This window comes from Topomyia yanbarensis, chromosome 3 (genome assembly GCF_030247195.1).
Source record: "Topomyia yanbarensis strain Yona2022 chromosome 3, ASM3024719v1, whole genome shotgun sequence".
Classification (NCBI taxonomy): domain Eukaryota; kingdom Metazoa; phylum Arthropoda; class Insecta; order Diptera; family Culicidae; genus Topomyia; species Topomyia yanbarensis.
The window spans coordinates 379643205-379657131 of record NC_080672.1 but is presented as its reverse complement, the minus strand read 5'-3'; the positions used below and the strand labels follow the sequence as shown (position 1 = coordinate 379657131).

Here is a 13927-nt window from a genome sequence, read left to right as displayed (position 1 = left end):
CGCGAAACGATCTGATACTTGTGTAAAAAGTTATTAAGCAAAAACCTATTGACGCCCTTGAAGATTGACGAAAATCTCAATTTTTATAGCATCATTGCTGCTGAAGGTCGAATTATATACAAAAATTTTAAGTGTCTCTTATTATGTACAAAATAAGCATCAGTTTATTTCTCAAAACTCTTGTGAAGTGGCCAAACAGTTCAGATAATTGAATTAGACACATAAAGAGATGATCAAAAAAAAATTTTTTTTTTATTCATTTAGTTTATTTGATAGGCACAAATGCGTTAGCTTGGCGGTGCCAAATGCTTATGTTAATCAAAAAAATTGCATTTAATTCGACAACCAACAGCAGTGGTGCTAGAAAAAATTAATACTTTATCGAACGTCAGAGTATCAATCAGTGTCTTATTCTTAATAACTTTTTTTTCAAGCATCATATCGTACCGTTGGCTTCGAGACTTTGTTTCTTCGTTGTATTTCCAATAAAAGCCACATAACAATTTATTTTTAGGAGGCAATGGGCGACTCCTGGAGGAATTATTTTGTGAAAGTTAATTTTCTCATGCAAAATCCCATGTAAACTTTAAGGTTCAAGTTACCATTTTTGAGCATGTGTTAGATTCAAACGCTGGGTAGTATGGGTAGGAAAAATTGCGTTCAGCTTTGCCACCGGATTATCCATTTAAACCTTTTCAAAACTCTAAAAGAAGAATATCAGCCGATTTATAAGATCATCACGATTGAATTCATGCAAAATATCTGCTGGAAAAACCATCGGCTTAGCTGAATGGTGCTTTTGAAAAAGTGGCTGTGATTTTTCGTTACACTACCACACCGTGCTGGGGTGCGCAACACAACTGCGCAATGAAAAAACTAAAAAGCTAAGCCGATGGTTTTTCCAGCAGGTATTTTGCATGAATTGAATCGTGATGATCTAATAAATCGACTGATATTCCTCTTTTAGAGTTTTGAAAAGGTTCAAATGAATAATCTGGTGGCAAAACTGAACACAATTTTTCTTACGCACACTACCAAGCCTTGAGGTAACTTGAGCCTTAAACAGTGGGCGCAAAAATATAGTTTCAGGGATCAAGCTAAGAATTTGCACAGTTGATCTAGGACTTAAATGGTACCTATAAAGTTGCTCGGAGCAGGAATCTAATTTTTGTCCCACCCTACTGTTTACACCTTTTCAATTATTGGGGCCCCTTAGCTCAATAGTGCCCAGGGGCCCCGTGTCGTCTTAAGACGGCCCTGACATTGATGTGGAAATAAGCCCCCTCTGAATATCTTGACCAAGCATAAGTCTTCGTTAAATAAACAAATTTGTATTGTCATCTTGTAAATAGAATTGAATCCCTAGTTTTAAGACATCTGTGAAATTTTTCATAAATATTTTCCCCCTTTTGTGTACCAAACTATATTGTTAGTTTTAAGATAACTGTAAAATATTTCGAAAAAAACAATTACTTCCCCTCTTGTATATCAAACTGAATCCCTTGTTTTAAAATTTTTCATAAAAAAATCTTTTGCCCCTCTCTTGTATATAGAATCTTATTTCTAGTCTTAAGATAGCTGTAAATTTGTTTCTCTTTTATAAAAAAAAATATTTCAACATTGTAACCTCCTTGTTTTAAGATATCCAAAATGTAAAAACAAAAAAATTTAGCACCGCCAAGCTAACGCATTTGTGCCTATCAAATAAACGAAATGAATAAAAAATATAACAACTGTCTCTGTCACGTGGTCGAGCCCCAGTCAGGAAGAATAAAAGTGATTTTCTTCAGAAGTACGAGCATGAGTATGATGGCCATACAACTCGTAGACGCTAATCCGTGACTGACCAAAACAAGCGAAATTGCAGAGGGAATAAACGAATGGAGCCTGGGAGTAGCCTTCCATTCTCAATGTGCACATTTCGAGAGTTCAACATTTTGAAGAGTCAATAGCGGCGCCGACCACGTCCTTACAGTCATTGGGGATGGGAGGGAGTGTTAGTGTAACAACCGATGTTATGGAAACCGTACATCTCCATGGTTGTCACGTGAAGGCGGTTTTGTAAGTGGGATGGGGTAAATAGTAACATAAATCGAGACAATCCTAAGTGTATGATCTACGCAACTCTCAGAAATCTGTGATAATAAGAAATACATTGAGCAAACATCACAGATGCTAGAGAAGCACATAACACAACATAAAAACTCTATACGCACAAGAACGACGTGCATGACTCAACACACTCAACACACGACGGAACGGGGCACCGTTTTGATTTCTCCAAAACACATGTGTTCGAGAGAGAGCCAACAACGAGCCCAATAGAATAACAGCAGAAGTTCTTCACATAAAATTGAGAGAAGAGAGCGCAGTGAACCTACAACGTGAAGCCGCCAGTTTCTCCTATATATACAACGGGCTTCTCAACAAACTGCGGTCTACACAGCACGGCAAGCGTGGTCAGCAAAAGAAGACGCCACCAACGTGAGAGAAATTTAAATGTATGGCATATTCGTTTTTGACAGTGCACTACATCGGTGTAGTCGGTGCTACACTCATTCAAACTTGGATGTAATCAGTCTATCTCTTTTTTTGGACTACACCGGTGTAGCACCAAGAAAAAACGAAAACGCCATTAGTTTTATTTAGAAAGTCGCGTGAGCGTGAAGCGAACGGGCTTAAATGTAAGTGGTCTTGTAGAAACAAAAAAAAAGTGTCTTGTTAAATTTATAGTAATTTTGTATTTAATCGTTATGTGTCCAAAAACACCTTTAACAGTTCCCGCACGGGAACAAATCCGTTCCTTGCAATGAGAAAACTGACTCATGATTTTCGGAATATAGTGTTTTTTCATGTTATGAAAATACACCATGATTTCTGTGCATCATATCATGAATTATTTGTCCGTAACGCAGTATATGCGTTACTCTTTTTTCGTCGACGAGTATAATTTCAGGCGTTTTAATGACGATTCTCATTCTAGGTAACATAAACTAATTTATTGAAAATTGTCAAAAAATGAAAATGGTGAAATGGTTCCCAAGTTCATTACATATCACTCATGTATTCGTGAACTGGTTCATGATTACTAGTATAATGAAATTTTTACGTGAACTAATTTCACAAAATTTGGAGTATTAGTCGTGGAATCATTCTTGCTCCGTGCACTTTTCATGAAATATCCAGCTGCTAGCGACCAAGAATAGATACAAGCTGTAGATACAAAAAATTGGGACCTCGAATATCGTTATTCATTTGATACGGTTCAGTGTGATGTCTGGATAGAAAACGAATTGAAAATAAATTATGGATTTATCAATCCAATTATAATTTATTTACTAAAATTAATTAACCTCTCACAATTACTATTATTAAATTGGCAGAGTTTTCATGCAAAAGCCTTAATTTCAAATCGACACTTAATCATTCACCAGGGTTTTTGCTCAAAAACCGTGTTAGAATCCTAGTGAATAGATTTTAAAATCGCTATATTGAAAATGATTGAGCTGCAGTATTGATGCATCGCATGATAAAGGATGCATGATGCAACGAATAACTGCTGTTTGAACATATTAGAATAGTTCTTCGTGTTTAAACAAACCTGTCACTATTGAGATCCAAATGTGCTTATTAAATAGTCTGCGCAAAAAAAACAATACTCGCTTGATTTTCAAGTTAATTGGGTAATTGGCCATTATAAACAATCGTCATTGTGAGCTTTCGCAACCTATTTCTAACGCGCAATTGGATAACTGCGGTGTAGTGCTGATCGTACTGGTAATATTCCCTAAATGAAGGGCCTTTTGAGATCAGTGCTTTAGCCTCTGCACCACCAGCATAGGATAGAGATAACCTAAATACTGTTACTATTTTTACTCCGTTGACTGGTTCGGGAGCTTATGGCTTATCTATTTCTTATTTGGCATCTTTTGAACATACTATTCAGCTTAATCTAACCCTTATTTCACAAAAATGTATAGTTCGTGGAAATCGAGTACTAGTACACAACCATGCACTGCTAGGCCCCATACAAAACTGCCTCAGACATCACTTTGTAAAAAGTTTAATAACTTATTACAACAAAGCCGGATTGACTAGAAGTCTTCGACAAAGTTGTAGACAATAAAATTATCTTTCTTACTTTTCACTTACAGTGATAATACGATGCATACAGTGCTACCTAACGGCGAAAATGCGAGATAGTGGATTTTCTCCATGTAAATTGTCGAAAAATCCCATACAAACTTCAGGCCCGTTGCACAATGGGAAAAAACGAAGAAAAAAATACATTTAAATCAGTAACTTTGAAAGACCTTATCGGAACATCATCACTTGTACCATTTTAAGAAGAACAAAATCTGAGAATTCAAATGGCTTTATTCTTACATTGGGCAAAATAAGGGAAGTTTGGGTTTTGGGGTATTTAAACCCCAAAATCACCTAATTTTTAATAAAAAACCTTATATCTCAGATCCACGCAGGAAATCGTACATGAATTGTACTGATTGTTACGTAAAAAACCTCATGAAGCTAATGAAAGTATTTCCATCTTGGGCAGAATACGGGAAGTTGGGGATTTGGGACCTTTTGATTCAGAAATCTTATTGCATTAATAAATACCTGAATCGCTATTATTTACTAACGAAGTCGTATGTAAAATAACACCTTAATTGAAAAAAAAATCTCAGAAATTAACTGAGGTGGTTTGAGTTTAAATATAAAACAGGAAATTAGGGTTTTGTGACACTTGAACCCCAAAATCACCTTTTTTTAAAAAAAAAGTTTACATCTCTGATTCACGCTGGAAATTATACATGAATTGTACCGATTATTACGTAAACAAACCTTAGAAAGTTAATAAAAGTGTTTTCATCTTGGGCAAAATACGGGATCTTGGGGTTTTGGGACATTTTGTCGTTCGTATTACAGTATTTCAACTATTCTTGATATTATCTCGACTATTCTTCAATAAATGTACATGCAATGCAATATTCTTAATGTTGCAACACACAGTAACTGATCCAGAAGTTGTTTCATTATTGGTGAAATACAGAAAGTTTGGGATTTGGAACCTTTTGATTCAGAAATCTTAATGTATTAATAAATACCTGAATCGCTATTATTTACTAACGAAGTCGTATGTAAAATATCATCTATAATGAAAAAAATCAGTAAATTAACTGAGGTAGTTTGATTTTGAATTTAAAACGGGAAGTTAGGGCTTCATGACACTTGAGCTCCAAAATCACCATTTTTTTATAAAACAGTTTATTTCTCTGATTCACGCTGGAAATCATATATGACTTTTACTGACTATTAAGTAAAAAAAAACCTGAATTGTAACTGATATTACGTAAAACAATTAGGAAGCGAATGGAAGTATTTTCATCTTGGGCACAATACGTGAAGTGGAGATTTTGGGACAATTTGCTGTTGATAGTATAGTATTCTTGCTATCATCTGGACTATTTAATGTGGGAACACCCAAGAACTGAACTAAAAATAGGTTAACAAATTCACAAATCTCATTGGTTTGCGCAATACTTCAATCTCTACCATCTGTTAACAAAATTATATCTAAAATATTGCCCACAATGGAATGAAATCTCAGTTGGACCAGGCGGGAGAATCGGTTGGTCGGTTTCTTCTACTCACAATTGAATTATGTAAAACTATATAATGGGAAAACAGTACATGTTATGGGATAGTTTGATTTTAAAAACAATATGAGAAGCTAGGTTTTCGAGACATTTTGCATAGACAGTCACTTAATTTTTAAAACATAAATAAAACTTATTCACGCTCTTTATCTTACATATGTTGTTTTATTTCTTACTATGAAAATCTCAGGAATTTAATGAAATTATTTTTTCTCGGAAAAATAAGGGATGTCGGGGTTTAGAAAGATTTTGTCATCGATATTACAGAAATTTGTTTATTAATTTGTTCGTGTAAATATCTCTGCTATTTTCTAAAGTATATAAATACAATGTAATATACTTTCCCTGGTTTATAATATCCCAAAACCCCTACTTCCCGTATTTTGCCCAAGATGAAAATACTTTATTAGCTTCCTGAGGTTTGTTTACGTAATAATCGGTACAATTCATGTATAATTTCCAGCGTGAATCAGAGATGTAAACTCTTTTATAAAAAAATAGATGAATTTGGGGTTCAAGTGTCACAAACCCTAATTTCCTGTTTTGTATTTAAACCCAAACCACCTCAGTTAATTTCTGAGATTTTTTTTTCAATTGAGGAGATATTTTACATACGACTTCGTTAGTACAAAATAGCGATTCAGGAATTGATTAATACAATAAGATTTCTGATTTTAAAGATCCCAAATCCCCAACTTCCCGTATTCTTCCCAAGATGGAAATACTTTCATTAGCTTCCTGAGGTTTTTTTACGTAACAATCAGGACAATTCATGTACGATTTCCAGCGTGGATCAGAGATATAAGGTTTTTTTTTATCAAAAATTAGGTTATTTTGGGGTTTAAATACCCCAAAACCCAAACTTCCCTTATTTTGTCCAATGTAAGAATAAAGCCATTTGAATTCTCACATTTTGTTCTTCTTAAATTGGTACAAGTGATGATGTTCCGATGAGGTGTTTCAAAGTTACCGATTTAAATGTATTTTTTCTTCGTTTTTTTCCCATTGTGCGTTGGTCCGGTAGCTAGACTTGTCCGATTTTCTTCAAATTTTTAGGTGATCGGACTTCCGGTTCCGGTGCTACGGCTTGAAGAGTGCGGCCACAGCCAATTCACACATAAACTCGCACCACTATGATGTCCAAATGACGCAATACACATTAAAATAGAAGCAAGATTACTTCGATTTAGGGGTTTACATCACTAAAGACTAATCAAAGTAACCATTAGCTAACTATGACTGTTCTTGATGCCCTCCGAGAACTGGCCAAGTTCCTGCATTAATATCACACCTATTTCTCAGTGAAATAGTAACCGTTTAATATTAACTTGATTTCAAAAGATAGATAAAATACTCCCATTGACAGCTATTGAATTTCATTCTATAGAAACCGTTCATGGCAAACAGTTATTTAAACAATCATTGAACCAATAGGTGACTTATTTTTGGTGATTTTACGATGGAATTCAATAAAAGGTATAATTTTGCCGAAGTAAAATATTGCACAATTCACCGTTTCCACGAAAAACGAAAATAACCGGAAGTAGTTCCTATGAACAAATTCTGCAAAAAAAACACTGTACTTGTGCCCTTCAAAAAGATGTCAAAAATTCATTTTACATTTTTCGTTAACGACTAAAAGTGAGTCAATTTTCCTTTTTTATATTTTTAACAACATTCAATTAGCAAGGGACTGGAAAATGAAGTAAATTTTTCAATATAAAGAGCCATAGTACTCAAGGGAGAGCAAGGGATTGAAGGAAGAAAGCTTTAGTAAAGCGTGGAAAGGGTCATATGAGCAAGCTTAGAGTTTACCGGCGACTTAACCTTTTCTCTGTTACCGCTGGAGTCAGGATCTTTTGGCATTGGAAAAGCGAATCGCCTGAGTCTATGGCATGTCCGGACGAGCGTAAAGTAACTTGTTACTTCATGCTATCGGAACCGACAATCCTGACTCCTGCGGTAGCAGACAAAAGGTTAAGTCGCCGGTAAACTCTAAGCTTGCTCATATGACCCTTTCCACGCTTTTCTAAAACTTTCTTCCTTCAACCCCTTGCTCTCCCTTGAGTACTATGGCTCTTTATATTGAAAAATATACTTCATTTTCCAGTCCCTTGCTAATTGAATGTCGTTAAAAACATTCATTTTACATTATTATCATCTACAGTCTCGCAAAAATGTCTTTGGGCGCTCAAATATTTGCGAGAATATTACGTAACCTTCATATGTGAATATAAGTTCGGGCTTGTCCCACTTTAGGTGGTCGCACAAGCCCAAGCTCATATCAGTTTTGTTAAATTTCAGTATATTGGCATAATGCATTAACAATGTTTTTTTCGATATCCAGCACATGATTTCTGGTCAATTGCTCGAAGGTCATTTGGCCGAATGGATCATAAAATCGAATGCAGTTAAGCCCAATACAATTTAACCAAAGGTGTTGTTTGGCTGAATGCTACAAGGCCAAAAGGGCCGAATGAAATCTGACGGAATAAAAGAAGGTCGACAATTTTATTCTACACATAAAATTGTAATTATTTACAGCACAACAATCTAAAAAGTGTACAGCACAACACAAATCATCGCTATAAAAGATATTTAATAATCAGCTCTATAACCGAAGAAAACCAGTTCATATTATGACAACGTAGTGGAACAGATAAGTATTTTAATTTTTGGCTTTATTCTTATAGCTACAAAGACCCCGTTCTTATACCAGAAATTTACATTCCCTCAGAAAATTACAGACTACTAAAACCGATGGTCTCTCGTTGAGCGCACATTACAAATTCCTTATGATTTGAATAGAACATTTTTTTTGCCTCAGCTGAATCCAATTACGAAATAACCATGACTGTTGCTGCTAACGTAACTCACTAACCTGAAATCGTTGGTCCGATGTGTACGTCGACGAACCGGTCGTTAGGATATGCAGGTCTCGCTTTCTGATCCAGGCGACCTAGTAGGAGGAGGAAAGAGAAATAAAATGGGTGAAAAAAGCGTGAAATTGAAAATGACAAGAGCAAAGCAAAAACTTTGAGGCGATGGGTGTTTTGAAATTTTCAAGCAGCTTGATTGATGTTTCACCATGAATACTGGCAAAGTTTTTTTTGATAAGTTGTGCTTGAGTTGAGGAATGGCATTTTATCCGAAGCACTCTACGATGAAATATTTGTTTTTGATTGTATATCTTCAGCAACTATGTACCACAAATCGTTTTACATATTCTTTTGAAGTAGTGCCAGTACTAGATCAGAAGAAAATATTATGCTTCGCAAAAAAAATCTTGACGACATGTCATGTCTCATTACAGTATCGGGAGGTGGTATAGCTGAGACAAACCATCTTTAAGACGGTTATTCACTTTGAAAGCTCAAGCTTTTACTGGTTGAAAACTTGCGTTAAAAAAAATAAAGAGCGCACGGGAAGTCAAATAGATAGATCAAGCCGCTGCACTTCTCAGAAAAATGGTATCCTTCAGCACTACGGATCAAACGGTTGACAATGCTCTTCGACCACAGGGTGTTTGCCAACGTAGTCGACCGGTTTGCCGCCCCAGGCATAGCTTCAATAAATTTATTTTGATCAGATTAAAATTTTGTTCAGTGAAAAGTTCCCCACGAGCAACATTTTGACATGTTAAACAGTCAACGTCTACTATGGGATCTATATCCTGAATGCGTTGCGGTTTGTGAAAAGAAAATATAAATATATAGAAAATCCTCATTTAAACCGATTGAGTATTTCACATTGTTTGAAAAGGGCAAAACATTTACGTAATAAAACGCAAACGTCCTCTGGAGTTATAATATTCGTCTTCCAGAGTACCGTAGCTTTCATTAATAGCCCTCGCTTGAGTAGCAAAGATGCAAGGATATTGAATGCATTTTTGCAGTAAATTTTAACAGTATTGTGTTCTTCTTATCGTACACTTTTTTTTGCATTTTCTGCTTACATAAAATTACTGGAATCCTGGTAGGTTGAATACCACTCGGATGCTACCTTGTTCCTAGGTAAAGGTTATACAACTAGTTCTGAGTAAAAGCAATTCGATGCTTCCGAGCGCTCATAGATGCACAATATAAACTACATCTTACTTAATCATTTCACTGACAAGTTTCTCGCATTACAATCAAAGTATAAAAAACTTGCAAGCACAGCTGAGTTTCACTGTGAATGGGACACGTTTCACGCGAAGCATTGCGCAACAGCTTCCAATGTATATTGTATAGCACGATACTCTAACGAAACGTTTGAAAATGTCAACAACTAATAGAGCCTTGCGTAGGAGGAGACTTACCTACCTCGCTTTGCGAATCTACAGCAGCGCTCATTTCGTTATTGCTTAGTTCACTCACTGTGGCACTTAGTGGTGTAACACGATTTTCCTTAGCTTGATGTTGAAGCAGATCAATCACAGAACGTGAGCGATAGTAAATTCATTACCCGGAAGTTTTCTGAGAGTAGAGTTTTCTTCAGGGAAATATACCCACTCGATAGCTCACAAACAAGATTATATCATGCCTTGTATAAGTATATTGGCAGAATCATCGGATGCTACACGTAAACGGAAGACAACTCCAGTGAAAATTATTCATGTAAAATATATAAACTGTTGTCTCTAGAAACAAAAATGTGAAAACGTTAATTTCGCATGTTTATTTCAATACAAATTTTAAATGTAATGCTACTATACTTGTGGCCCATTCATTTTGTATAGTTATTTGAGACCTCGGAAAGGGCCAACATCGTTGTGCTGCAAAAAATGGACATGACTCACCAATTACAGCAAAAAAAATATAAAACGGTGCGGTATATTTATTGGTGTCGCGTTGAATTTGGTATTGCGTATCCAAAAAACGTCCTGGTACGGTACCCTCGATCGCTATATTATCTGATAGAATCTTTTTATCACCAAGTCAGATTTAGAAGAAGCACCTCATCAAGCCAATCGCAAATCGCCGTGCAAAAAACAATAAGCAGAAGTCACGCCAAAGTAGCGCGCGGAAAAGAATCCCACCATCTTGTGCGCTTTCTCTATCTCTCTATCTCGTCCTTTCTTCCGGCCACGGTTCATGCTTAAATACTTACGTCCTTGTCACCGAGCCGCTCCACCCGGCAGTGCAGGAAGCCCGTTTGACCCACGGTTACTGTGATATTCCGCTGTACATCAAAGTCGAAGTAGGGCTGCAGGGCGGCAGACTCTTCCGTGGTCAACATCATCGTCGAGCTCAAGGAAACTGGAAAAAAATGAGAGAAAAAAAAATAACCCATCAGACAAGAGAAGGAATGTGTCTTCGGAAACTTTTCCGCCCGAGTTGGCTTAATAGTGCAAAGAACAAAAAAAAAGAAACTCCATTTCATTCTTCCCTTCCGACCGGTTTGTCGACTGATTTCATTAGCTTTACTAAGAGGAAACAAAAGAAGAGATGGCAACGAGAAAAACGGTTTCACAAGGAGGCAACTTTCTTCTCTCGCTGTGGTTTCGCACATCCCGTTTCCGAGCTGCGTTACCGGTTTCCAGCCTTTCTTTCCTGGGACTTTGATGGCTTATGCCAGCGCTGGACGAGGCAACGAACCGTGTGGTAGCACCTACACATACTGACGTCGCTTAGAAACTGACGATGGGCTCTACTCGGCAGCAACGTTTTTATTTACGCTCGCTTGCTTAGTTTTTTGTTGTTGCTTGGTACGACCCTTTTCTTGTCGTTGGGTTGAGAAGGAAATGAAGTCATGACACCCACGGGGATTTCCCGGTACATCGTCATTAGGCTTCTCTGGTATTGTTAGTGCCTTGTCTATACATATACGATATGAATAAGGGACACATGCTTAGCTTGTCGAGGGGAGGAAAAAACAAGCTCGTGTTCGTTGATAAGCGCGGGTGCTTGTTTGTCGTTCAGTCAAAAAGCTAACGAAGAGCTTAGGATGTATACTATTTTTAGTGGTGTAATTGGTAGCGAATAAGTTGAGAGTTGTTTGGGGGGTAGTTTTTTCTGTGTCAGTCAACTGTTTTGATTGGTTGGCTGGTTATTTATAGAGGGTTCACACTGCATGTGCATTTTGTTCAATGGAACCACTATTCCATGTATGGTTCAAAGAACAATTTTCTGTGCACGGGCCTGAATAACAGGCTTTGTTTTTGTCAAAAATGTCATCTCGTTTTAGTTTGGTATAATTTCATATGATTCAGTTTAAACAAAGTCAACATGAATTCTTTGCTCAGTGGTCGAAAATGCTAAAATTTTGAACTTAATTTCCTCGAGGTAAAACAATCGATTACAATCAATCTTTGAAATATTACTATTGTAACGGTTTATTTGCAAAAATCCTATGTAACCGTCGTAACCAACCTATAACTCGGGAACCAAAAGTTAGATCTGAATGAATTTCAAGAGCAGTCATGCAACGTTTGTAAAAATCAGCCAAGTTAAGGTGTGACATTATCTTTGGATGTTGGACCCTTTTTAATACGTAATACACCATTTGGACATCATGATGATGTCAGTGTATAAGTAACTTGCGGTGACCACACTCTTGAACCCGTAACTCCAGAACCAGAGCCGATCGACAAAAAATTCAATAGTAACTTCTGGTAGCGTTATACCGTTCATTTGAAACAAGGTTTGAGAAAAGTGAGTTTATAAAATACATACACACAAACACACACACATACAGACATTTTCCGATCTCGATATGACTGTTGATAACATAAACAAGAAATACGTCTATTGTTCAGCATACTTGCGGCATAATGAACCATACCCTTCTGATGATTGCAAAAGGGTTGTATCATACTGTGACAGAAAAGGGTTTCCTCTCATAATCGGCGATGATACAAATGCCCACCACATAATTTGAGTCAGCTCAAACATAAATTTAAGTGACCCCGAATTGATGGTATAGATAAATGGTACAAATCTGAACATACTGAATGTAGTAAATCGCTCAACATTTGCACGACCTGGCAAAGAAGAGGTGTTAGATATAACTCTCTACTCTGACAGCATTACGCATGATTTGGCAAACTAGGACGAGCTCGAACCGTCGTTATGTGATCAAAAGTACATCGTCTTTGATCATTTGAACATCTCGCTAGATATCGTCACATATCTCAATCCTAAATCTACGAAATGAGAACTCTACGAAGACGGCTTGGCGACTACGTTTCATAGCTATCGTCCAACGATTAGATCTACAAGTGACTTGGATGAGAATAAAAAGAACTTACTCCTTCTTATATCACGAACTGGATATACGCAATGCTTAGCAACCGACATCTGTACTTTTCTTTGCGAATTTTTTTGAACTTTGCGTGAAGCGAATTAATCAAAACATTTGTACATTATAGTATATCATTTCAATAACATGCAGTAATTTTTCTATGCAAAAATATCGACAAACAACTCGGTGACCAAATTTTTTTGTAGAACGTTTCTGGAAACTCTGTTTTAATTCACCTAGTGGTGCAATTGTGCCTTTCTCACTTATCAAAGCTATCATTTAATAGCTGGTTACATTCAATATAACATTGTGGAAATATCTATTACATTCTTATTGCACTTGGTAAGTATATATGAGTGCACGACTGCCACGAACCTGATAAGCACCATGTCGACGCTGACAAACTTGAAACAAACGAAAATATATTGATTTATATTTATATTTAATCAGCGTGAGTTCAATATTGTCTTCATGCTAACTTTATGGTGGAGAAAGGAAGGGATATAATTAGTAAGAGAGGGACGATGCGTCGGGAATCATCTAACTTATTGTAGTATACGGGGTGGCTTTAGATCTGGAATTTGCTCGGATCCCCGGGACTTCCGGAATTATCGATAGTGGACAATACATCCCAATAATTTTCAATTCGCCATCAGTGATCTAGGCCTGCGAATCGAAGTAAATTGATGTTTATTTCAATAGATTTTCAACCTATGAGGTATTATGATTGTACCGGTTATGAGAAATTCCTATGTGACCGCAATTACCAACCTGGAACTCCGGAACCAAAAGTCAGAACTGAATGAAATTCAATAGCAGTCAATGGGAGTACTATATCCTTCGTTTGAAATCAAGTTTGTAAACATCGGTTAAGAGTTTGCTGGCAAATAGGTGTGACATTAACTCGGGACCTTGGCGAGTGCCCAGGAGGCATCAAGATCCGTCATAGGTGACCAATGTAGTCAAAACTACTTTAATTGGTCATTAGTGATCTAGACCCGCACAACCAAGTAATGTTGAACGTATTTGAATATGTATTACAT

The 13927-nt window shown here is 36.6% G+C and overlaps 1 protein-coding gene across 4 annotated transcripts in view; it reads right to left on the bottom strand.

The window, feature by feature from the left end:
• Positions 1-13927, bottom strand: part of LOC131692366 (zwei Ig domain protein zig-8-like) — a 428468-nt gene that overhangs the window by 82512 nt on the left and 332029 nt on the right. For all 4 annotated transcript variants that reach the window (XM_058979372.1, XM_058979370.1, XM_058979371.1 and 1 more), the window contains 2 exons: positions 10752-10900; positions 8542-8619 (listed from right to left, as the gene is read on the bottom strand). In XM_058979372.1, the coding sequence (XP_058835355.1) occupies positions 8542-8619; positions 10752-10900 (227 nt within the window). The remainder of the gene's footprint in view (positions 1-8541; positions 8620-10751; positions 10901-13927) is intronic.